This window comes from Neolamprologus brichardi, chromosome 7 (assembly GCF_056152115.1).
Source record: "Neolamprologus brichardi isolate AB-2024 chromosome 7, ASM5615211v1, whole genome shotgun sequence".
NCBI classification, from domain to species: Eukaryota; Metazoa; Chordata; class Actinopteri; order Cichliformes; family Cichlidae; genus Neolamprologus; species Neolamprologus brichardi.
This window is the reverse complement of record NC_142110.1, coordinates 61408162-61435769: the sequence shown is the minus strand read 5'-3', so window position 1 is coordinate 61435769 and position 27608 is coordinate 61408162. Positions and strand designations below refer to the sequence as shown.

The 27608-nt window shown below is 37.3% G+C and overlaps 1 protein-coding gene across 1 annotated transcript; it reads left to right on the top strand.

Moving 5' to 3' along the window:
* il34 (interleukin 34) lies at positions 1 to 27452 on the top strand. Its single transcript, XM_006797394.2, has 8 exons — positions 1 to 200; positions 3724 to 3981; positions 14864 to 14967; positions 15410 to 15487; positions 15642 to 15719; positions 17817 to 17924; positions 22085 to 22268; positions 23643 to 27452. Exons 2-8 carry the CDS (start codon positions 3945 to 3947, stop codon positions 23699 to 23701), a joined length of 648 nt encoding a protein of 215 aa, XP_006797457.1. The 5' UTR covers positions 1 to 200; positions 3724 to 3944; the 3' UTR covers positions 23702 to 27452.
* The last annotated feature ends 156 nt before the right edge of the window (positions 27453 to 27608 follow it).

The following is a 27608-nucleotide window of genomic DNA, read 5'->3' as shown; positions in this document are numbered from 1 at the left end:
GGCGCACTTGGCGGCACACTGAGACAGCGCACCAGGACTCCGTGGATGGACAAATCCAGTAGTGGACTTCCTTCACTGACAAGATTAAGACCGGATTTCTATCGCTCAGCTTTTCTTCGCATTTAACAAAGGTTCACTACAACCGTCGCATTTGAAAAGGATTTCTCACCCTGGGAGTGCGAGGCAAAGGGACTTTGGAGGTATGTGTGTACCTGCGTAATATTGTAGCCTACGTGGTGAGGACCAAATTGATAGTCTGGGAGTGAGGTCATTTGTGAAAAGTGAAAACGCTGACTTTCTGGCAGATTTTCATCTCTGAGGACTGAAACTTTATTTTAAGATTAAAATGTAAAATTCGTTTTGATTTGCATTTAGAGTTAAATAGGTGTGTGGCTGTTGTAGGGTTTTAAGGGCTATTAATGGTTATGCCAAAGAGCGCACTCACAGAGAGAAAAGTGCCATTTGCGTGGTCTTGATGCAGATTTTAATCTCTTGAGCTTTCATTTTAGGACATAAAGGTGTGATTGTTTTACTGTCTCTCCCTGTCTCTCTCTCTGTGGGTGTTCCTGCATGTGCTCGTGTGTGCAGCTGTGCCTTGAGCTGTCCGGCATTACTTTCGGTTTCGGTGCGCAGGGTATTTAATGCTAAGCGCTGCTTTTTTTCTTTCTCTTCTGTTCTTAGTCTTCTTTTTTTTTTTTTTTTTTTTTTTAAAGAAAATCTTACATGCGAGTGTGACAGTATGGGCGTATTGAGAGTTTTGCAAGCCTGAGTTATACAATCAGTGGCGACATCTCAAAACCTTGCAGCAGTTGTCACAGCCTAGATTGTGAAGGATAGAGGAGCCTTATCGATCTCAGAGGGGAGCTTGGGCCCTCAAAGCACAAGTAGCCTGCAGCTAAACTGCACAAACATCTGCGTCAGATACATATCAACACTGCAACAAACAGGAGAGGTGTGTGAGTAAAAGGTGACTTATCTTTTGTGCCACGCACTGACTATTTTTCCAGCGGTTGGTTGAAGTCATTTGTTGATATTTGAAGCAACGGATGGGCTCAATGTCACAATCCTCTAAATACTGGTGACATATTTTACCAACAATGAAGTCACTGAGGTGTGATGTGAGACTGAGGAATGCTGCAATGGATATAACAAAAGTTTTATCATCAGGCTGTGAAAGATAAGGATGAGGAGGAAGGTGAGAGAAGAAAAGATTAGAAAAAGACACTCAAACTATGTATAAGTCAAGCATAAGTTCTTTTAATGCCTTTCTCGGGTCTCAAATAGACACACTAAAGCATACTGAGAAAATGTATTAGTGATTTTACAAATTAGAAGCTGTGTGTTTAGCCACAGAAAAAAGATATTGGCTAGAGGCTTACCAAACTTGGCCTGAAATGTTTCTAATTTTCTGATATTTTTTTTCCCTGTCAACAAAAGCAAAGCAGCAATGGGAGCCAGGTGGGACTTAAATCTGAGTCACTACATTGGAGCTGTAAGGCAAAAACGGCACTTGCTCAACCGGTGTGTCAAACTGGTATCTGGCACCAGCCCTGTTATTTATATACTGAATTTAATATAATATTATAAGACATGCACATTTGCTATTGCAGCAGGAGTTCTTGAAAAACCTTGTCTTTCATTGGAACAGCTAATGAGAAGATTGGTCTTCATTGATGATGGCTGTTTGCAGTTTGTGCTCATTTTCTGAGTATTTCTGAGGTTTTAATAACAGCATAGGTGCTGGTGCCTTTTTGTAAATGTGTGAGTGTGTGTAAATTTTAGCTTGAGTTTGGTTGACATCGTGTTAGGTTGTATAAGAAACTGAATGTTTCTGAAAATTATTACTTTAAAGCACACCAAAGGGCAAACAAAAATTATGCAGCACACTCGTCTGTTTGAAGAAAATTGAAAAAAAAATCTTCATTATTGTCACAGAAAGGCTTATAATGAGCATTTGGACCTGGAATGATGGCTGTAATTTGGTTTTTGCAAGAGAGTATCTGGTATAGCGTGAGCTTTTATCTGCTTTGAAACAAACTACACTTATCATATAATTTCCCTCCATCATTTTATCAGAACAAATGGGTTTAGAGCTCTCATTGAGACACCATGTTCTCTGGAAATCTCTCTCAAAATGGATGTTTGATGTTTAAGGGCCATTTCTGCTTGCTTGATGGTGTTAGCCAGGTTCTTCTGTCACTTGATACAGTTTGGCCGAGGCCCGTTGAGCACATGAGTCCAAAAGTCAGGAAGGTTTGAAATAGTGTCTACTGACTTTTCTCTGTGTTATTTGATGTGTCACACTGTAATAATCCTCTACCACTTGGAATCTTTGCCAACACAGCAGGCTTTGCTTTGACAGTTTAATTTATTTATTTATTTATTTTTGAACTCATAGATTTTGCCTGTGTGTTTGGAAATTAGTTTATGCAAAGGACTCAAATAGAAATGTAAAAACACGGTCATAACTTTATATATATATATACACAACTTTGACAAACATTTGAGAATCACCATGTTAAGCAATATCTACTCAGACATTACATTTGGTTCCATGTTCAACAACTTGACTAAGTACCACAAACACAGAGCAGCTGGCCGTGTGGGTTAGTCATCCTTGCCACACAGGATTCTAGTTTTGTAATCTCTACAAGAAGCTTAACTTTCACATTGTGAGATGATCGGGGGTGACGCAGCACAAAAACACTACTTTTTGACTTCATTATGTTGGACTCTTTTAAAGCACCTAAACCCAGTGCAAGCATTTGACTAAATGGCCATGCTAGGAAAGCTTTACAACCAGCAGTAAAAGTCACTTGGTCCAGGACTTTGGTCTAGACTAAAATATCTCAATATCTTTTGAATGGATGGCCATGAGATGCTATGAAACAACTTCCCAGTTATGTTGGTCAGATCTTTCATTTGCCCTGGAACACATCCCAGTATTTAATATGTAGCTTTGAACAAAGCAAATGTTTTGGGCACTCTTGGTTATTTTTAAAGTTCAACCTGTCATTGCTCTAAAAAAGCTTTCCCTGCAGAGACACTTGTTTTTTATGATTCTTCTTGGAAGTCAAATACTGGACTGAGGTTGGGACCTCTGACTGAACTGCTTTGATTGGCTTGTCTAGGATCATTGTCTTGTGGGAAAACAGATCTACTCAGTGTCAGTTTTCTTGTAGGTTCAGAGCTCTTGTGTGCAGTGTTACAGTGTGATTAATTGGCTGATTATAGAGATTTCTTTTTAACATTTTCGCCTCGTCGCTCCTTAAAACCAATTGTTGCTACTGCTGTTTGCACTGTCTCTTTACCATAAACTTGTTTAGCTAGTTGGATATTATGTACAGCCTTTGTTAAGCTAAGTAAATATAAGATATTAGGTCATGTGTATGTGTACTGTTTGTAAGAGCAGCAGCGAATTTTCTTGTTGCACTAGATGTCAGGTGTCACCAAGCTAACCCAAGCAGCAGCTGTTGAACTTGCTTTCTGGTTATACGAGGGGTGTGTGAAGTAAAAAGGGAAATCAGGAAATAAAATGTGACATTGTGGAATAAAAGAGTAACATTATGACTGAAACATAAAGATAACTGAAGTTACATGTAGGAACCGAAGCCGTTCGTTCAAACCTTTTTATGACTACAGGTAAACATGTGAAAACATTTAGCAATTTGGGTTTTAAATCTTAATGTCTAATGCTCGACTGCTTTTTGTTTCCTGTTTCAGATTGTCAACAGCAATAAAGCGCAGCAGCCATTTAAAGGATCTGGATGATCAACAGTACAATGAGGACCTAAAGCTGGGAGTGCTTCCCACTGAAGGCACAAGAGTTTCAGACCACAGTGTTACTGCAGTGTGTGTGGCCCGTCCAGTCTGTGTATTTTTACATACTCACTGTGTTGAGTTCAAAGCCCTGTGGAGTGAGGAGAGGACTTAAACCAAAGAGTATGGTTCAGCTGTCCACTGCAGTCTGCCTGTTGGGAGGTAAGAGGCATGTGCGAGTGTGTGTGTGAAGCTTGTTTTTGTGTGTTATTCCCGTTCAAAGTTTGCAGACGGCTAGAGGGGCTTTCTGTGCAGATATGCGATGACGGTATGAGACACAGTGAAACTAGAAGGGAAACTGACCATGGCCTCATTGTTTTTGTACTTTGCTACTTTTGTGTGTTTTCTTTCACTCCTTCTAGGTCTGACTCAGTTATTTTCATAGACGATGATTGGTCAGATTTTTGTGGGATGATGACTTCTTTTGATCTAATAATATTAGTAAGAGTAGGTTTCTCACAATTACTAAGATGAAGAATTGGGCATTTTTCTTAGCAGAGTGAATCCCTGCAGACACCTACAGGTAGAAGGAAGGATGCCTTTCTTCATTATAGGCCTTCATACTGTGTTAAAGCACGATGTTGTGTGCGTGCGTTGTCTGACGTGTGGGAACTTGATTAAGGTTTGTTTGTTGGCATGTGTTGCAAAAGAACCACAAAACTTAGAACAGTGTGTTTCTATAACATTTCGTTCGATGACTGCAAGAAGTAGTGGCACACTAGCAAGGCAGTGACCAGTTCTACATTTGAAATACAAGTTTGCATTTAATCGCCGATGTCCTCATAGATTTGCATTTATGACATGATGTCACAGGATTTGGCCGGGGGATTGTAAGGTTGCTCTCTGCCCAGTGGCCAAACAGTCTGATATGCTTTCGTGGCACATTTCCAGACTTTCGTGCCCAGACGTCATGATGCGTGAGATAATGTTTAGATTGGGATTCCTGAGGAATTTGTATTTGATTTTTTTTCTATTTCCTGATGCAAATATTTTTGATTGACTGTAAAATACACTCGGTATACATGTGAAGCATCATTTGCTAGCTGTAAAGGTGAGCTGATGCATGCAGTGTAAACCTAAATAGATTTGCAAATAGCCATTGTTGATTATTGTGTGTCTTGCATAAGGTTATAATGCTATTAAAAGCTACTTACCTTTTCATGAATGCCTGTCTGTTTTTTCCCATGTTATGGGTTAAAAACTGCAACATCAATTTTAAATACTATTTGTCAGTTTCTTTTTGTGAACAATAACAGAAGGTCTTCAGGGTCAAACTTGTCTATCTGTGATTAATGCTAGTGTCAAATACCCACTGCATTCCTTGTAATCCTGGTTGTATCATGGGTGGGCCACATGTCTGTAGTCATTAACTCACCAATACTCTTTTTCTACCAGAAATGCTTATGAAAATAACCTATTGGTTGTCCTGATTTTACCATCCTGATTTTGAAAAGATTGGCTGTATTGTATCAGGTTAATAAGACCTGTAAATAGTCAGACATTCAATTTGTTTTTGTTTGTCTGAGAATGAATACTCCTGAGACAGCCGAGGAGATTAATTGAGGTGTCAAATGACCCCAGGCTAACCTGACACCTGACCTGACATTTTTGGGAGAACTACTTAAATTACAAACTCTGCTTGAGAGTCACAGCATGTAGACACTCATATGTATGTATACTTGTGAAGAACTTACAGAGGAAGTGTGAGAATCGTGAAACTTTTCTAAGATTTACTTTACAGATTTTCCTTGAAATCTTTTGTAAAGTGCACATGTGGGTTTGCTGCAAACCAAAAAAAGCATTGCTTCTCTGGAAAATAGAGCATTGCCTGAGAATATACGTGTCAGAACCACAATTGTTACCACTTTGGTCATTTGATAATCAACAAAAGTAACGTGTCAGAACCACATTTGTTACCACTTTGGTCATTTGGTAATCAACAAAAGTAAACTGCATACTTTGAGAAGGTGTGCAGAAAACATTAGAATATGCCCAAAGTCAAAATTTTATAAAAGACCCAGTAAATATGTTTCAATTGCATCAAAATTAATGCAGAAAAATGGAAACATATATGGATGAATTCTCAAATTTAAAGTACCATGCAAGTAGGATTACTAGTTTTTATCAGCATTTAAAAAGAAAAGCAGCCATAAATCATTAAATATAAATATGTACTTATGTGTCCATATCTAGATACAAATACATAACAGAACATCCTTCCTGGCACACACACAAAAAAAACAACAGCAAAGAAAAAAGATGGGTGAATTCATCCAGTTTTCGATTATGCTGCATCAGCATATTTAAGGAATACACTGACTAGCTAAATGCATGTCAAGCTCTTCTTTTAGAATATCATTTTTTTCAGTTTCCTTGCACCCCGGGGCCCATGTACACCACCTGCAGGCATTTTACAACCACAAGTGATATATGTTCAGCTTTCATCTATCCTGCCAACCTTGTAATTGATATGTAATCGTTATAATAAATGGGTTTTAGACGCATTACAGCAACTAGAAAAAAAATGCAGACAAATTCTAACTCAATCTCAGGTGATGGATTTACTACAATTTATCGCCAAAGCAGTCGGACATCTGTTGCCTATTGGCTTTGTATGTGCCTGTAGTAATATCAGAACACGGTGTTGTGTGCAGGGAACCTTTACATATTTCCTGATCACAGTAAAATACTTCAGGTACCTTATTGTAATGTAATTTTATTTCAAAAAACTGAATAAATTATTCAAATAGCTGTCACTAAGTTTCAGGTTTGCTATGATTTTATACTTGGTCAAAATGAAAAGACATTGATGTCTGCCTGGATGCTGAATGTACTTTTTAAACCTACTTGTTTAGCTGCTGTTAAAAAATGTTAGTACAAAATTTAAGTAGTAACACTTGAAGCTTCGTGTTGTGTAAAAGCAGTTAAACGGAGGAGTTGCAATAGAGAGAAATGGGAAACTGTCAGGACTTCATTATTAAAGCATAAACATCATCAAATCTTTGGCAACGGCTAAAAGGAAAAGATTCTTAAAGACTAAGCTGCTTAAGACGTCACGTATTGTAGTTTTAATTAACCTACTATTAGAAGTTGTAAGAATTGATAGCGAGTTAAACCAGTTTTATGTATTTTTACAGTGCCAGCAAATACAGTCTATGTTTCAACATCTTCTAGTGCAAACACCTGAATGTTGCAAGAGGGAAAGATGAGATCTGGTAAAATCGGTGTGGTTTCTCAGTGTTTTGTTGTAGAAAATGAAAACATGGTTGTATATAGACTGTGTGCAACCGTAGCCACGCTCTGAATGTTTGCTTACTGACATCCTAGTTAATTATTGTTCATTTAAATTCCTTTAGTGGCAGGAACACTTATGTTCTTCCTAGACTGTAGCTGAAGACTTGCTGCCACAGCACACATCAGAGGGTTGTGTGTTACATTTTTCAACCACAACTTTGCTGAGATAAACAGTGCACACACCTTTGCAATTGCTTGACTAAACCCCATAATGCTTCCAAATAGTGACAGAAACATTTTCCTTTCTTTACAAATGATTTAAAACCAACCAACAAACAAAAAAGACTGTGGGCAGTTTATAATCGAAACCATAAGAGATGGAGCCCTAGTGTCATGCATTGCGATATCTGTCCCCATTACAGAATTGTGTTATCAGGTTAATAAGAGGAGGAGTGTTTGTATTTTTGACTGAAAATGAAAGTCATACCTTTAGATTTTTAAAATCCCCTGGCTTATTTTAACCCCCCTGGTACCTGCTGGTAACCTGGCCCAGAATCCCTGACCTAGAATCTTCTTACTGTGAGGCAGCCTGCACTGTCATTAATTAAAATGCATGTTTATAGGATTTTGGAAGAAACCTGGGGTCACCGAGCCCCTGAAATGTGGGGATTTTGGTTCAGAGAGCTGGTTCATTAAAAGAACTCTGAAAAATAAATTATTGTTATATAAAAACATGTCTCCATTATCTTGACAACATGGAAAAAAGCCAGTTTTGTTTGAATGGACCAAACTCTGACTGTTAAACTAGTATTAGGGTTAGCTGTTAACCTTCTAGTTGCATACCCTTATTAAGGAGCATTCACATTTTAAACTTGGAAAGACCTCAAGCAAATACTCAAGGGTTCCTTGGCCATGACTGTGGAAAGCTTGAACGTGATTGTAGCCTAACAGTTCTCATGCTCAGGAATGCTTTATACTTGGTAATATACAAGGCACTCTGTCAGAGGAGGCGGGACTTTTTTGGTTTATGTATGTAAACGTCCAGTCATAGATATAATGTGTTTTAAATTTAGGTTTTGGCTTATCCAAGCAGAATGCATGGAAGTATAAGAGTTTAAAAACAAGCATAGCATACCATAGCTTAGCTTAGCTTAGCATAGCATGGCATAGCTTAGCATAGCATTGTTTATTTTTCCACTTAGAGTCAAAGTCTCTGAGATTTATTACTCTCTTTTTTGAAGGATTGCAAAGTTACACTTTGGTAGGTTAGGCAATGCAGATATTTTTTTCACATGATATGAATATATGAGCATTTTAAAACATTTCATTAATAACAAAAACTCATGAGTACATCACAGTAACACTTAACTGAATGTAAAACTTTGATGGACATTTTGTTATTAAAACAGATCAAACTAAGCCACAATTGTCACATAGAAGAATAGATGTAAGAGTGAGAGACTGAGTAAAGTTGGGATTATACATATCCGCAGACTTGGACAGGACACCTTTAAACACTGACAAGAAGTCATTCCTGTTAAGCTGGGTGAGAACTGTGTCTCTGTGTGGAGATTGGAGGTCTGATTGAGGCTTACGAGACGGAGAAATGCCAAGATGCCCAGGAAAGTTGACGCAAGAGAAGATGGGTTGTTTTTCTGATTAACTACGGACTATAGACTTTACATTCTTCGTTGGACTTTTACATGCACAAGTACACAAATGAAGTGCCAAAAAGTCGAGTAGTGAGGGTAGAAATGCTGCAGAGCTTGATCTGTCAGGTATGCAGGCTTCTTGCAGAGCTGTTGATGATTGAGTGTAAGGAACAGTGAAAGCTGGGGGCCATGAGGAATGAGGAAGTAGGAAAAAACACATACATGCCTTAGTAATGGGGTAGAAGGATACATGCAATATCACAAAGACAACTGTTGCTTGCTGTTTAACTCAAAGACACTGTAGGTTTGACCCACACATAAACAGAGAGCACCTTTCTCAGAAGTGAATAGATAACAATAACCAACAAAACCAACAATATTGTCAGTCTATAATTATATAGTCCAAAAAAGGTGAAGCTGAAGCTTCAACCTGTAATGGCTCAAACAACTTTCATTAGAAAATGAAAGCAAATACATCACAGATGAAAAAAGAAAAGTATTTATACTTCATCCGACAATATAGACTTACACTTTTTATATTTAAATATTAATCTGGAGCATATTTGTTTTCAGTACTTCACTTTAGCAGTCTTGGCAATAATTGATTTTGCTTTGTTCATTACATTTGATTAGGCAATTTGTAGTCTACCAACTCCTATAACTAAAGAGATTTGTTGTTTGTCTATAACTAGTGTGATGGAGCAGTGAAGGAAACTTAGGCACAGGTTAAAGTCCAAAAAAATGATTTTTTATTTAACCCAAAAAAAACATAATTAGTTAAATCATACAAAAAGAATCAAAATCTTGGGCCCATAAAAGAGGTCAAAATAACAGAACTCTACTCAAAGTTGACAACACTACTGATAACTCAAACAAACTGACCTAACTTAACGAGACAAAGAGGAAACTTAAATAGTGGCTGATCAGCCCACAAAAACAGGAGAAGGGGTAAAATACACAAAACCTAACTAAACCTAACATAATGAACTCCAATTCCCCCCATGGTCCCGAGTTATGGCATGAACCAATTTGTAGACTTCCTTTAAAACTCGCTCCGCCCCTTTTCCACCTCTTGGCTCCTTAATCAAGGGACTGGAACAGCTGCAACTAAGGTAACTCAGAAAACAAAAGATTAATCATACAAAACAGTGTAAACTAAAATGTGCGCACTTATTTTAGAATACAATGTTATGTGGATATGTGAATTAACTCTAAACAAAAACCAGTTATTTATTGTCCTGTAAATTAATTCCTATATTTAAAGAAAGACAAATGTGAATGCAATATTACTTATAAGCCTCTACACTAACATGGTGGGTATTACCACTGTGTGGCTGTAAGTGCAGCCATCACACTAGTTCTTTATCTTAAACATGACTCATTAAAGTTCTTACAATAAACTACTGTATCGCTTAAAGTAGGAAGTTCCTGGGTTCAGCTCAGGCCTTTTGCTTTTCAAACCTCTCATTGTGTGTTCACAGATGTTTCTTCCAGCAATTCGAAGACATGCAAACTCACAAACTCTAACCTGCTTTTGAATATCAGTGTGAATGTTTGTCTTTGTGTTTTATCGCTTTGATGTCTAGGGGCATGGTCCAGCTTATTTCCTCTTCCTTCAGAATTTCTTTGATGGGGTCCAGCTGTGCAGCAACTGAATAGGATAAGTGGGAGTAGAATGGATAATTGAGAAATGACGTTTGGGAACACACTGTGTCAACCATAGACATTTGCCTTCTTGGTACTTTTCCAAAATCAGGGAAATCAGGTGACATGAGCTTTCTTATTGGAACTAACACTGGCAGCCACAGTATTCCAGTTTCGGTTCTTATCTTATCTACACTGTAGCTTACTCATTTTAGGGGCATTATGGTACTTTCCGTGCAGCTGAACCCATGTAAGGCTTAATTTTGTCGATGAACTGGGAGACTTGTGTCCATTGTGTTCTAAAGTGGTGACTTCACTAATTGGCCCAACTTAGAATGGCTTCAACGTGAAAAGCAATCACATAAGTGATGACAGTTTTAGTCTGATAACCTGTCTCAGTTTGGATTTTTCCATTGTTACACTTCATTTTAGTGCATGGATTTCAGAGGGATAGGATAATGTCATCTCTCAAACTGGTAACTGCAAACTTATTGGTAAATTCTGATTTCAGCAAAATCAAATTAAAAGGCCCCAAATAGAGCGTAGAACTGCCTTAAGGGGCCGTTTTGAGGCGCTGGGGTTCAGTCTAATTTATTGGTAATTTAAAGGTGGGCTAACAATGGTGGGTTTGAATTTCATCACCTAGAAATGCAGCACTCATTTAGGTATTCTTGCGCATTAAAATCATAGTGTGTGCTGTTTTTTTCTCAGTTGGTGTGGCTTTGAAACTAAATTAGTATTTAAAGAATTAAAAATTGCCTTATTGTAAATAGCTATTATCCTAAGTCTTGTTAAGGCTTTTACATTGAATCCACTGCCTGCTGTCACCTATGCTTGCAGTCAGATATCATTTATTACACTATCATTAAGAGACTCTGAACAGTTCCATAAAAATGGTCTGTGTTTGACTCAAATGTAGTTATACATTCGAGTAGAAAGTGATAATTGGTAGAAGTGGAAGTTTGTTAAATTTACAGTAATTTACTGTAACAGAACAAACAAGAAGGGATCGACTTTAAGTCGTCTTAAAAAATGATAATAGTCCACATTTAAAACTCAACTTTATAGCTTCTTTTTTTAGACCATAAGTACATAAGCATCAGCATTAGTTTTGCATACAAACCTGATGTTCTGTGATGGATGACACATTTGGAGAATATTGTGGTCCAGGGAGCAAAGCAATAAAGTGTCTCTAAACAGCAAAAGGTACTTCAGGCATTAGTCTGGTAATGCTTTAATAGTGTTTGCAGTGAATGGAGTTCATTTAGGGGACCACTCACATTACACAACCTGCTGGGTTTCTACTCTGTCTGCTACTGTAAGGCAAACCCGTTTTGATCGTTAGCTGTGTATTCATTTTGCATTCAGAGCTAACAGAGTGAAACTTAATCTTAAAATCAGCTGGGTGCTACACTAGCCAAAAATGAAACAGTAGAAATTAATCCAATGAGTTTCACACACACAGGCAGAGTCGCAAGCATTCCCTCGTGAATAGCACCAACATGTGTTGACATGTAGGTTCAGATACAGGAGCACATTTTATGAACCATGTACACCCTCTTCTAAATAATTTAGAAGGAAAGCGCAAGGACAATGATGACGTACTCAACAACTGTCTGAATAGAGCTCAAAGGATGCAGGTGTGATTATTCAAGCCAAAGGAATCCTGTAGTATGTGGCTTTTACATGCCTCATTTCTTTTCCTGAGCTTTGTACCTTGAAAGAATTTGAGACTGAAAGTAGATTCTGGAACTGGCACATGCACAAACACATGCAGTGGAGTCAAGTATCCATATGATTCTTTTCATAGAAGATGTCAGATTTTGAGAACTTCATTTTAATCTCTGACGGTAGAGAAAGTCACCTTTTTTTCCCTTGCAGAATAACCCGAGTAGAGGTTCACACAAAACGTGCTAAGACAAACTAGATAAATTTTTCCTCGGAGACCTTGGGACCTTTCCTTTATTGTCACCAGAAGGTGTAAGTTTTCATTTACCCGGGGGGCTTTTTTAACAGCTATCAGATGGATAAAAAATTTAAAAAAAGATTTGTCCTGAAGCTGTACAAGAGAACAAGCTGGAAGATCACATGGAAAGAATAACCTTACTCACTAGAATAAGTTTAAGTCTAGTAAAACCAAGATTTAAGGAGTGCCTTCAAGTGCTGTTTTTTCAAATAGTTTTACAGTTGCACATTTGCCTTTCTGTGAAACCTTTTAGGACTGAACTATCCCCTAAGCTATAGAAAATCATTGAAGGTTTACATGTTTAAAACAACAATGCATCATCCCCACAAAGCAAGTACCTTGACTGTAGTGTCTCACTTAAATCCTCCATTATATGTCTGTATTCATCCTATTACAGTAACCTGTTACTTTGTAACTTGTTAAACCAACACTGTCCTTTTGTACAGATTTAACAAGAGGTATGCGAAATTGTAATTGTCTTTACCCTGTGACCAAGAACATACTGTACAGACTTAAAACAGGCTGCGTCTTTGCAGTGGGGCCACGCTCACCATGTTATTAAGACTAATCATCTTGTCTGTTCCTTGCTGTTGGCTGCCCTGTGAACTTTCTTAAGTTGTGGCTAAAATGTGACCCTGTGCTGAGAGTTAAGTTGTTTGCCTTTCTCATGAAAGTAGCTTTCTAAACAGCTGACCCAACCATTCATGCTGAGGCTATAAATGAAGATGGATGTATAAAAACAGCCGTGTTCATTAAAGGCTTCGAATATATGAAGTGACTGTAGACTCTTATGACAGTGTCGCCATTCAGATATGCTGCATATATTCATCAGTGTATCTGATCATGTGATTTTAGAGTCATAAAGTATTACTCAACCAAGAGACATGACAGGGTACACTTTGCTCCACAACTAATCGGAACTTACTGTCTTTTACAGCTGCCATGTTGGTATTATGACATCCAAACATCTACTGCCTTAGAACTCCTACTAGTTTAAAATAACTAAGGCCAAAGTTGATTTTGATTCATGTAAAAAAAAAAAAGACAAACATGTATGTTATTTTTTTATGAATAATAAAACATATATTTATTGTTCTTCTTCTTTGCAAACAGCATATTCATTACATAAGACAAAGTAATAAGTTACGAGCACTATTAGCATCACTGTATGATTAACATGATATCCATGACAACACATTGCAGTGACCCCCAAAGAGCCACTGCACTAAAAATGTTTAGCACAATTAATTTACAGACAGCAGCGTACACATATATGTAATGTAGACGTAATTTTGTTGTGCTTTTTGACATCATCCACTACACATAAGACATATAACATATAAGTACCTGAGTTTCATAAAAGTAATTTTAAAAATATGTGTAGATGTTGATATTCCTGGTACCCTATGTAGTTTATATTTAATTAAACTAGGAGCAGTTAAGCTAAAGAAATACATATGCCATGGTCATTGTAGTAAGATGGTAATTACTATACGCTACACAGTATTAGGTAGTTTGTTTTATTATTATTATTATTATGTTATTATTATTTGCATTATTATTGTTGTTGTTGTTGTCAGGACATGGACAAAAACAATAATCTCACAAATGAAAGAATACCTTATCCGAGGTTTTTCTACTAGCTAATTCCCATCTGTTCAGACCCTTTGTCAGGTATACACAGTACACACAAAACTCTAATCATAGACAATCAGAACATATGACGTTTTGTTTGTGTTATTTTCCCAAGTCAGAAAACAAAGAATGAAATAACAAGACTATCCCATCAGTATATAAACAATATAATAAATCTGGGTGATAAAAGGTAGGAAAAAATGTAGACTTCGTTAATGCTGACGTCAGTTATTTATTTTAATCCATTCTTTTGCATGATATGAAAAGAAATGGGCTTAAATGAAAAGGGTGGCTGGCCTTGACGCTATTTCCGTTTTGCAGATTGGTTTAATGGTGCATGTGCATCAGTGTTAACTGTTTTAAAAACAAACATCTGAGTACTAGTTTAGGTCCTGGAAAGGTAACATTTTGGTGTTGTCTAAGATATCACAGTGGTGATAGCATTGTGGTTTCCAGTCCAAAACCACATGAGCTTATGGAGTAAGTTCTTTGTTTTACCTTGAGACCAGCAGGCGACACATATGTTGACAGAAGGAAGTATCACATGTATGAAAACACATGCTTGACACTTTGTCACAGAGTGAGTTTTTAATAATTCTGAAAATAACTACATGTATACAGCATCTCAGTGTGTTACTCATCTTCTTGATGTGCTCTCTAAGGTATTTAACTTCCTCCGTTAAAATTTAAATGTTAACTGATCATGTAAAAGAGTCACACTGGGAGCAGGGAAACATACGCACATGCACAAAAATTTTGCACATGCAGTCCTCTTCCAATCTATATTAGCCTCGCTTTAAATTAGACGCATACAAACTGCATCTGAAGAATTTCAGCAGAGCCCTGTGAAAGGACGTTGTAAAGAAATTAACTGTACAGTTAATCTCGTGCTGTGTGACTCTTGTTTCCATAGGCCTGTTTTTGATAGCTCCCGTTCTGATGGCCCCAATGCACTCCAGTATGTGCACACCACTGAGGACGATCAACGACAGCCTCAGCCACAGACGACGGTACATGGTGAGACACTGATGACATGACTGCAGGCATGTGGTGTGGGGTCAGTGATGCAGGGTTTAGAGGAAAATGGAATTATTCCGACTTCTTCCTAATTTGGGACAAGCTCCAAAAACGTGTTCTTACAGTTCCCATAATGAAACTTGATATCACTGGCATCTTAATACATGTTGGCTCAGAACTTGTATGTGCATGACAAAAATGCTGCAACGTAAATTAGCAAGGTTTTTTAGGTAAACAGATTATTTATTGAGTGACTGACCCACATGGGGACGTAATCATAATTAGAGCATTTATATCTTCCCTGTGTGGGCAAAAACATCTAAAATCGAAATTTCTACCATGTGTCAGGTCAAATGGTAAATTTCTACGAAACATAAAAGAAGTAAGTTGGGTTGCAAAATCTATGTGGTAATTTTTGTTTTGCTTTTTCTTTCCCTTACAGAAACACAACTTCCCCATTGAGTACACCATCAAGGTTCATAATAGGGAAATCTTTAGACTGTCAAATATCAGCAGAATGGTAAAGTCATAAGACAACCTCTGTTTTCTATATAAATCTTTTGACTTTCTTAAATTAAAAGCTGGAGGTCTTCCTATAGAAGGTCTTGCTAATAAAGTCTGAGTGTGAATGGTGAATTGATGAGTTTATCTTTTTCCTCGTTTTCCTTCATCAGAAGTTAAGAACAGAGGAGTTGAATGACCTGGTTCTACAGAGGCTGTGGTTTCAAGTGTATCAAGGTGTTTTAAAAAAGGTAAGAACAGAGCTGTTACTAGTGGAACCTGTTTGTGTTGCTCTGAAATGTGGATGTTTTATATCATTTGTTTGTCTAAGAAAAGCTGATGAGAGACTGCTGGGGCCATCGGTCCATTAAGCTAATTAGACATTTAATTGGATGTAGACAAATGCATGACGCACCTCAATTTAGTCTCAATTTACAGTAATGCTGCAGGGATATAAAACCTTTTGCTTTGGAATTATTTATACCCTTGTTTCTTTTATAAAATGTATTCATACCCATAGTCTTTTTGGTAACTTGTTCTTGTACATGTCAGAGGAGGGGCGAGAGGGGCCTTCAAGATAATTTAGCTATCCTAAGTTAACTTTATGGCTGAGCAGGCGGGCTGATGGAAAAATAAACACACAAAAGGAGAACAGATTTTTCTACCCTAAGGTAACTCATAGCACCAAATCATAGCAGTCATGTGGTGACTAGAGACCAAAGAATGCCAATGCAATTTTGATTTGTGGCTTTGGCAGGCAAAATAAGAATTGGCTGCTGAAAATGGGTGGGTACCAGGTTGAACTGATTCTAACTTTGATGGAAAGCGGTTAAAGAAACTACCAGTGTGAGCAAAGGTTCACATGACTGACATGTGAAGGGGATGCAGAGCCTGGAAAACCTGGTGCCATCCTGTTTGGCTACACAGCAGTGTAGCTTGAGATGTGGACACAGCTTAAAGTCCAGATTACATGTGAATGTTTGCTTGGTGTTTAAAACATACTGTCAGGACAAACCAAAGGAGGCAACTTCAAGGACTTAATGGTGAACAAAAAATATCAGTAAAATATCTCCACACTAAGTATAAAAGGCTTCATGTCATGCCAAAGAAACGTCAACGAAATAAATAAAATCTGTAAATTTCACGTCATTTTATTCATATTTCAGGACCACAGACAGCTCATAGTCTTATTTTTCAGCATGCTGTTCAGTGAACTGGCACATCAATTGCTGCTTACGCTGAACACAGAAAAACAAGTTACTACACACAGACTGGGCTGTAGAACTTTTTAATTAAGCAAATTCAGCAACCACTAGATGTACAATGCAAACAAGCATCAATTTTGTTTTTGTGGGGCATGTGCAGTATCAGACAGATTTTTGGCTGATCCTCGATTAGATGGGCAGATGATGAAGTTTACATCATGCCGACCCACGGGGACACATTGGAAGCACAAATGAGCTTAAACTTTGCAAGCTAGCTCAGACAGTCCATCTAAGACCTTGACTTCTTATCAAATTCACATGACAAACTCCTTGCACAACATCAGTCCAACACACCCTGTCATTTAAGCCAGAATTTTTAGTTCAGTCACTTGCTGCATGCCTGTACATGCCGCTCAGGTTACCACCCTTGCAACCACCCTTAACATACCCCTTCAGGCTGCTTTGTTACCCACATGACATTCATACAATTATGAAATGTTTGGGAAAATTTGGAAAGATTTTGTGCTTGAGTAACATGAACTAAACCTGCTGGAAAACGCTGTCCACCTCTTGCCTATTGTGTTATAAAACTGAAAGTTCAATACCACCTGTTCCTGTTGAGTGCCTCAATGCTTTTACATTTGGGGGACCAGTTTCTACAAGCACTGTCAGAGTGGTAGTGGCTTTGGCTGGTGGATCTGTTTTTGTTTTAGTTAGCACTTTCAATTTTATTTTATTTTATATGTAAAGCATGGACATAATGGGCACCCTTTCAGGTGTGTTGTACTAGTGATCAGTCCTACCTCACTAGCCTTGCTACCTCAGTACTACTGTGTGTTTAAAGGTTTGCCCAAAGCCTTGGGGATTCTAATCTATGAATATAGCACGTCTTTGGACTGCTAGTTCTTTTTGTAAATTTCTTATAAATAACACTGATAGTGTTCCAGTAATAATAGTTCATAATAAATGGTTACATTTTCCCTTAACACTGTGTAGCATTTAATTATTTTATATTAAACACTTTATGCACTTTGAAAGAATCTTTTGGGAAAGACTCAACATTTTTGATTTTGCTAACATTTCCCTGCTGAACAAATCGACACCTTTAATGCTGTATAAACTAAAGTCAAGTTGATTTTTTAGATCCTCTGGGTTTTGCCAACGAGACATCCTTCACGTCCTTACACGGCCGAGTTGGAAAGACGCTTCAAGGATGCTCAGGCAGTCTTTATGCAGTCACATCCTGCTGAGGTAAGTTTCTATACAGCATGCGTACCAGAGCTGCAGTTGGTGTTAGGTATTAATGTTGCCTTGATTGTATTTGTTAATATTTAGAACCTGGGTCTTTTCTATGTTGTAGTGTTTAGTCAAAAGTAAACATTCCAGACCTGTTTATTCAGTTTAGACAGCTTACTAAACATCTGACATTTAGATTCATTTCTATAGCTGTCCTGCTTGTAAGTTTAGTTTAGTTAACATCCCCATTAGCCGCAGCAGAGCAGCAGATATTCTTCCTATTTCCGAGTTTCAGCAGACAGTAGGTGAAGAAATCTGACCAAGTCTGTGAACATAGTTGCATCCTGTTCTTTTTTTCCAGCATTTTCTCTTGTCCTCTTGACTGAGTAAAATAGAACATTTGGTACAGAAGTAGGTTTAAAGGTGACCTGTCATATTTTCCAGTATCATATTTTTGGACCTTACATAACCCCCAAACCAACCACATTTAATTATATTTGGTAGGAAAATGGAAAATAGGTGCACCAACATATTGAAACATGAGTAAATATACATCAAAATACAGTATATAAGACAAAAACTGGGTTTATATAATTCCAATGAGCTCCAAAGAATTGTTTGGTATGACCACCTTTATTTAAAGCTTATTCATTCAAAGCCTTCTTTGGATTTTGGCTGCCTGTTGTTCTGTTTTCTGGCTTCAATAACATTAAATCCTGGGAGACCAATCCATGGCTAAAAGAGTTTTAGAGTGTGTTTTTCTGTCCAGGTATGCTCTGGCAGTGTGTTGGGGATTATTTATTGATGCTGAAAAATCAAACCTCTACCAATCAGATGATTTCAAGATGGTATTCCATCAAAAAGTCAAAAAAATCAAAATTAAAATTGGATCAAAATCTCAAAACCAATTTTAACAAGATCTCCATCACCACTGGCTGAAATCCAACCATGGCAGAGCCTCCGATGTACTTTACAGATGACTGTAGACACTCACTGTTGTACCTCTCTGCTGATCTCCTCTGTATGCATTGGTGACGATTTGAACCAATAATGTCACATTTGGATTCATTACTCCAAAAGATCTGGGCTGATTCCAGTCCTTGTGCAATTTGGCATACCTCAGCCTTTCATCGCTGTTTCCCTTCCTTAAAGTGGTTATGTTAGCTATCTAGTGACAGAAACCAAGGACACTAAACCTAAACAACAGTCTAAAGGGGTCACTTTGCACTTCCTTGGTTGTAAAAATGAGTTTTATATTTAAAAAAATAGACGGAAGAAAATATAACAAGGATATATTTTCACTCTCTATCTTTAAAGCAGTCAGTGGTTCTTCATTGTTTGCCTGCTCCACTGAAATGGGAAAATCCACCTGTTAGGTTGTAGAGAACTGTGTGGAGGAGAGCCTGTTTGAGTCAGGTGCACTGGTGGTTCACTCGACCAACAAGTTGAAGTCTGACATTACCCTTTTTTCCTTCTCGTGTTCGGTGTACGGACAAAGTGGTGCAATCAGCCTGCATGCCCACAAGATGCGATCAGCGCTGTTTTATGTGATCTTAAGCTGTTATTTAACCTCCAGTTTTATCAGGATTAAGTCTTTCTTTTCACAAATTCCCAACCAGCTTAAAACATCACAGGTTACTCTATTACAAACATTTTCTGAAGCATGATCAGAAATCTTAACATCTCTCTGGAGGTCAGAAGGGAAGAAAATCTCCACGTTACAGTTGGGCTTTTCCCCCCTCACTTCTATTTAGAGGTAGTAAAAAGTATCGACTAAGGTGAAATAATGTGTTTAATCATAACAATTTCCACACCAGTATGCCAAAAGAATTATTATAACAACAAAAAAAAAGGTTTCCAAAAGCTATATCATGTCTTCCTAGGGGGCTAATGATTTTTTGGTCTGTCACACACATCAGCCAATCAAATGAATCCCATTCAATCCAACTTTATTTATATAGCACTTTAAAAACAACAAAGTTGACCAAAGTGCTTTCCTATAATAAAACAGAGATAGCAGTTAAAAACCATATATTAAGCAGACAAAGAAATAAATATAAATAACAATAAAATAAATACAAGATAAATACAAAATAAAAAGAAGATAAAAATAAATCAGTATACATATTAAATATTAAAACATGAGTAAAATAGACAATAAGATTTACAATGAATAAAATTGACAAAATAAAAAGATTAAGAGTGAACAACAGCTGACTAAAACTGACTACAAGCTGACTCTGGTACTACTCGTAAAAAGCCTTTGAAAAAAAGTGTGTTTTTAAAAGTGATTTAAACATTTCAAGTATTGGGGCCAGCCTAATATGGAGGGGCAGATTATTCCATAATTTGGGGGCCACAATAGCGAAAGCTTGGTCCCCCCGGTGTTTTGGTCTTGACATGGGGACAGCAAGGAGTGACTGGTCAGTTGATCTGAGAGACCTTTGTGGAGTGTATCGGTGTAGAAGGTCTGACAGGTAAGAAGGAGCCAGGCCATTTAAAACTGTAAAAGCAAACAATACAATTTTAAAATGAATTCTAAAATGGACAACCAATGTAAGGAGGCAGGAACAGGGGCTCACATTTGTGTGTCCCTGTCAACAGGCGAGCAGCAGCATTCTGGACCATTTGCAAGCGTGATAGTGAAGCCTGATCAATACCAATATAAAGTCCATTACAATAATCAAGGCGAGTGGTCACAAATGCATGTAAAACTCTCTCCAAGTCACAAAAAGAAATAAAAGGTTTTACTTTAGAGAGCTGCCTCAGCTGAAAAAAGCTATTTCTCACCACTGTATTTACCTGAAAATGAGAGAAAGGTGGCATTAAAAAAAACATAAAATATCTTACAGACATGCTGATAGATGTTAGGATTCCTGATCATGCTTCAGTAAGAAAGTTAACTATGTTTGTGACGTAACCTGCAACATACATATTATAAACTGGTAAAGCCCGATATAACTGGGGGTTGAATTACGCCTTAATATGACATAAAATAGAGCTGATCGCACGTTGTCAGGATGCATCTCGTCTGCTCTTCTCTGACCCGTTTGGTCTGTCCACATGTCCTTTCAGTTTGTCTGCTGTAGACAGCTCTTTAGGCCTGTCACTTCTTCTTTTGTCCACTGCTTGTCAAGTCTACTTTCTTTAAGGACACACTTCATATCCCAGGCCTTTCAGTTAGTAGATCTTTGGGAATCATCTTGTCGGTGCAAAAATGCTGTTTTATGCCAGTCAGAGTGTGCTAGCTTTGGCATAAACAGGGTCTGGACTGAAAATGACTGAACAAGCAGACTTTGAAAGTCTAGTCCTGATCATTGCTGGATAATGGCTTTGCCATTATAGCTGACCACTATAATAATTGAAAGAACTTTCTCCTGTAAGGGTTAGGGTTAGGGCTGAAAGTCACTTTTACTACTGTGGGTATATTTCCCTTTAATCCTTTCATAATTACTAGTTAACCCAATAGTTTACATTTTCCATTAATTACCTTCCTGTTATATCCAAGCATTGTAAAATTTGAAGATCCGATTTTAACATTTACCAATCCAAAAGCTTTAAAATTGAAAAACTGCTTAATAAGTGAAGTTGGTGTTAAACAGAATACAAAAAAAAAAAATCAGGATACTCAATACTTAACTGGCAGACCAAGTGAATCTATTTTCCACTAGTCGGTGTAAAAGGACAGGTCCCGAGTTTCCTTTTAAAGGAATCCACACAGTTGGTTAATTTTAGGTTTGCGCTCAGAGCAAAGCATAGGTTAGATACCAGAGCCTCAAAACTCTAATCACCCTGAGCCCTTGGGTGGGTGCAAGGCTGGTCTGGACAGGTGTGAAGTGTGTGAAATGAAACTTTGGGAGACTAAAGGTCAACCTGGACAGCTGGCTGCAATATGAATTAAAAGCATCTGCTGGCTTTCTCTGAATGGAAATGCAGGGATAATGTGGAAAAGATGCGATTTATGGTGATCAATCGTACTTTTTCTGGTTTATCAAGTAAGCTTTTGTACTATTTTATCAGGTCACATAAGTGTATACAGACCTTATAGCTGCCAGTGTCACATTCTAAGATAAAAGAGATTTTATTCTAATAACACCTTATTGATCCCTATTTTTTGATTTGCTAACATTTAGGCTAACTGACTCACTATGTGTTTGTGTTTTTTGTGTGTTTAGGTCTTCCAAGAGGACCTTCCAGAGAAAATCCAGGACATTTGGGATAGTTTAACAGAAAAGCCTGAAAACATGCCAGAGTCTAGTTGGCGATTTGCTACTCCAAAGTCTCTCTTGGACAACTTGTGCCGCACCATGTACTGCCTCTTCAGTGAATGCTTTTCCAACGCAGACGTTCAGGAAGACTGTAAGTATAAGAGAGGAAATGACACCGTAGGCTGTAATTTGTTTAAGAACCATCCCATGTCAGCTTTTAAATGGGTTCATTTCGTTAAGATGATGTCGGGTATAAACTCCCCAAACAGCTCATTACATAATGTCAGTCTTGATGTTAAAGAGGCATCAGCATTTGTTTTTCAGATTTTGGATTAGCTAAGATTCTGCAGATGTTTCCTGTCATACAGGACTAAATATTTTATGAAACTCAGGGATGATAGAGTGGAAGTACATTTTTCAGTAACGAAGACTTTCCAGCAAGGAAGCAAGTGTCAAATTAGATGTCTTATAAGAAGGCTGTGGTTGGGAATCATGACAGTATACACACATAATTTTTTGGGTTCTAGCACCGCTGTGTTATGCAAGTGTCCTGCCTGGAACACCTAGCCAAACTTTTGATGCTCTGAGTTGTCCTGCAGCCTTTGCCAAACCATCTGGATGAAATGTGTCTCAAGATGTCTTTTGATAAAGTGAAATGATTAAGCACATACATGCACAGAAAAACACTGTTTGCATTTAACTTTTGTTTAAGACTCGCATCAGCAATAACGTTAAAACCACCTGACAAAACAGCACGAGAGGCAGAGTTTTTCACTGGCTGTGTCACGGCTGGGGCGGCAGTCGTGTGGAGGGTGAGAAAGGAGGATCCAATAGCAGACAATGGCAGAGGTGCAAGTGGGTTTTATTTACAGTGCACAAAACCAAGGTGTGGGCAGAACCGAACACAAACCTAAACTGGGAAAACTAATACAAAACGGAGGACATGGAGCGAGGAGCAGAGAGACACGAAGAAACATGGAATAATGTAGACTACACGGGAGGTTCACAGAGAAACACAGAATACCTAGAAACACAGACGACGCAACGAGAAGCACAGGCAGACACCAACTATAAATACACACACCAGGTAATCAGGAAATGGCACACAGGAGGGGACACAGCTGGAACTAATGGGCATAACGAGACACAGACCTACAAAGTAAAACAGGAAACACACAGACTGTTTTACAACACAAAACTCGGGGACCTGTACAGAGCAGAGGGAGACACAGGTAGGGAAAATAAACACTACAACCAAACCCCAACAACCAATACAAAATCAGAATAAACTAGAAAATAATAATCACAAACTCAAAGCGCTGAGTCACCGACCCAGGACCATGACAGTATGACACAACTCCAAAGGGGATTTGTTTCAAAAAGGTCTTGGATCTGTTCTGGAATGATCTTTCACTTGCCTGAAAGAGAAGTTATATTGTTATACTGATTATGTGGCAATAAAACATGATGAGGAAAGCTAATGTGTAAACGCCTAAATTAGTTTCTCTTCTCATTTGTTTTTCAGACTGTGAAGTTTCTCATTGGCGGAAAGGCAGGAAGAAAGACATGCAGCCCGAAAGCTGAGAAGAAGCAAGTCAAGTTGTCCCTAGTGATTAGGGATTAGTATTATTATTTCCCTTGAGCTATAGGGAGATGGGTAAAAGGACAATACACACTGAAATGAGAGTTCAGACCTGATTTGTGAACATCAATAAGTCTTTTCCAAATCTGCTATATACAGCTAAGATTATCCAGAGCTTGTCCTCATAATTTCAACTCTGTGTCAAAGCAGATGAAAATTAAAGACATAATATCTCTCAAACCTTTGTGAACCTAAAGGCTTTCTGTTAAATGACATCAAATGAAATTTTGAGTAAAAATGCCAGCTCATTGTCTCTTGGCATCCTCTCAGATTAAGATTATTTAATCTTAATCTAGATAGCATTTTTGGATCAGATTTGCTCATGTTCACAAATAGCGACTGAACTGATGTGTGGTCAATATTTTATCTAAGGTGGATTCTTTCTAAACAAAGGGTTAATGCTCACCTGCAGCTTTGCCAAACCACTGCTCAAAAAGTTGTGATGCGCTCCTGCGGGCCTGTGTGGTTCATGTCAGAGGCCAAGGACAGATTGGGAAACTTCAGCTGACTTTGTACATTTGCCAGAATTCGCCTCTTTTGAACATCAGTGTGCTAAAGCAGGAGCAGTGTATATGAACTCCAAGCGTAAATGCAAACTGATAACTACTGGTCTTATTCTACAGTTGTTGACTGTACATTTTTATACAGCTGCCCAGACTGCTTAGCCAAGGCTGTTGAAAAATGTGTGTACATTTTGGCTCCATTATATGTATTTTTTTCCTAAATGTTTATTATGCAAAGAATGAGATTGGAAAATGCATTCATCTCCCTCCATCCAACCTATGCATTTTATACTTGCTGTAGATCTCTTATGGGTTTTTTTCATGAGGCAACTATTAAATAATTTGAGGACTTAGTAGCTAAACAAAGCTCAAATGATTGTTAGCATTTTAAATATGAAGTTACATCACAGTCAGATGTTATTTGCCCCATAGTTAAGTTATATTCTATAAAAATAATAGTAACAACAACAGTAATAATAATAATAATAATAATAATAATAATAATAATTGACACTTCTGTCTGTTGTCCATTATCTTGAGTTACCCCTCACAGAAATTTAACTATGAACATGTTGGAGATGCACACAAAGACAGTTGCAAAACCAAAATGTAAAATTCAGCTCAGTGTAGTTGCAACATTAGAAATCTTGTGGGATTGTTCTCAGCATTCAAACACATCCATACTGAGATTTAATATCAGAGTTAAGAGTTACCCCTTAAATGATTCAAATCAAGGCAAGGTTATGAGAAGGTAAGGCAAAGAGAAACATACAGTTTACTACAGAAGTTGGACTTTTGGCTGACAAGCACTGTAAATATGTGAAAAAAAGGAAAATGTAGGCAAGTCAACAAGATTTTCATGCAATATCACTTAGAGTTTAAACCTTTACACACAGGAACAAGTTTCAAGATGCATTTCAAAGTTCACAAAAAGTGTTATGGTGCTTCTTCAGTGGAGTTTTGGACTTAGAGATTCTATTCTACATGTGCAACTATATAAATACTGACTGAAAAAATGTTTTTATGGTAAGCTAGTATTTCTGTTTGGAGTGCCAGTGAAGATTCACTTAAAAAAGGCCCTCTACACAGATTTGTCAAACACAGTAGTGAACAAACGTAGTGAAGTAAAAAATAGTGCAGTTTTAGCTTTCTTCAGGGTGTGTTAATACCCAGAAATCTAGCTTGTTACATGCTGAAATGTTCACACCCTAACCTCATCTTTGGTAATAATTAACTCTGATTCTCAAAATTGTTAACTAACCAGGGGCTTGGATGTGAACATGTACACTTCAATACAGTAAATGCTTAACATCTTTACTGAGCAGCTGCTGTGTCAAGGCAACATCAACAACTGTAATGGGTTGCATAGTTTTTTTCCCCACACTGGAGCACATCTCTGTGGAATTTTTCTTATCTGTTATTATCAGCCAAACTGCAGTTTGGTGAAAAAAAAACAGCTGGATGAGGTAAAATGAACAGAAAAGTAAGAAAAACAGTAAGCCATTAAAACGAAGCAGCTTATGCTAATATTTTCAGCTCGCAACCATCAATTAATTTCAGCTGCCATAGCCATATTTTTAAACTCGGCCATTCAACACATTTAACTACTTAAGGCAAGAGTGAGCAGATGTTAAAGGGAGTTACCTAAAGGTCATTTGTTCTTATCAGGATTGAAAGCATCCTTCATATTTTCTTGTTGTTTGAGTAAAACTCTATTATACATGCTTCATTTGATTATTGATGATGGTGACGTAAAGTTGAGGCTAAGTGTTCGAAAGAAATCTTGAGACATACAGAAACATAAACATAACAGTAGAAAAAAAACCATTCTGGTAGTAGTTTCAATGATTTGTGAGGCATATTTGGCTTATTTAGGAAACTTAAACATTATAAATACAAATAGACTTCGTTTAAAGAGATTTAATCTAATTAACTAACTCACTATGTTAACAGGTTCTCCACTGAAGTATAGAAGGCAAATCTTAAACCTGCTTTGAGACAATGCTGAGAAAAACATTACCATTTGAACTGATAGTTCTTTAATGCACAAGTTTCAAGCAGTTAAAAAGAGCAGCGTTTCATAACGTTACTGCAAGAAGGGTGGGGTCGGCCTTTGAAACTGTTTGGCACAGTCACTTACTGAAGACAATCTGCTCACCCCGTCATGTGCCACTGTTTTCCTTAGACTGTTGTTTTTCCTCATTGTACGTTCCATGCACAGCGTTCATTGCTTTCAAATCCCAACATACTGGTTCAGTCAGTTTATGGTGCAACATTCCCATATCCCCTTATTTGCGTTAGGGCTGAATGTATTTATTATCATTAGCAATGTTAACAGTTTCAAAAACACTCTTGAAATGCCTGTGCAAACATTGCAAAAAAAGAACTGGTTTATCATACCAGCTAGGAGCAGTCATTATCCTTCCCTTTAAGATTGTTATATTAAAGGATACTGTTTGTTGAAATGAAACATGAAAGAATTTAACTTAAACTAAAATAAATTATATATATAATTATATATATATATATATATATATATATATATATATATATATATATGACTTAATAATGAAATATAACTTTGAAATATAAATGTAAGTTATCCAAAACTGCATTACATGTATTTGCATTTTTTGCACATTAGAAAAATTGTTTCATTTATAAGACTTCCGTATTTGTTTCTTGTATGGAAAAATGCTTTCTAATTTGTTCATGAATTCACTCCAAACACATGAAATATACACGTAAGCCTCGCAAGCCTGATCTTGTCACTCTTTTGGAGGGAGAACGATGATTTTTATGTATTATATTTAGCATCAGATTTTTAAGGGGCAAAACTTGGGTTGGTTCTCATGTGCAAAAGATGCTCTGGAATGATGTCGACAAGGAACAGCAGAAATTGGTGTATTTCTATCACACTTTCTCAATCACATGTAAATGTATGGCTGTTTTTTGTGACCACAAGAGCAGATGTATTCGAAAATCCCTTATTGTGAAAAGTAAGTAATATTTCCTGCCTGGCAAACACATGGATGGCTTATTGTCAGAAAATAGATCTTAGGAACAGATTTGTTGTTTTTTTTATACTCGAGATATTGAATATTTATTTTCTTTTTTTAAAAATGTACTTTGCTATAAGAATACTTTTATTAAAGAAATAAAAAATAAATTGCTATTTTTTATCAACTAACCCTGTATCCAGTCCTGTGTTTTTGGAAAGAGTGTCCAAATATGATTGTGCACTATTATTTTACTATTTTTAAGAATCTTGAATAATAAAATACAAGTTGGGGATTTTTAAAAAAAAGGTTTAATTGATTGTTAGTGGAGCTACTGTGCAGATTTA

Excerpts from the sequence above, each read along its gene's own strand:
- il34 (XM_006797394.2), top strand. The coding sequence starts at position 3,945 with ATGGTTCAGCTGTCCACTGCAGTCTGCCTGTTGGGAG. Across the intron at positions 15,488-15,641 it reads TGTCAAATATCAGCAGAATG|AAGTTAAGAACAGAGGAGTT; the intron begins GTAAAGTCATAA and ends TTCCTTCATCAG. Across the intron at positions 22,269-23,642 it reads CGCAGACGTTCAGGAAGACT|ACTGTGAAGTTTCTCATTGG; the intron begins GTAAGTATAAGA and ends TTTGTTTTTCAG.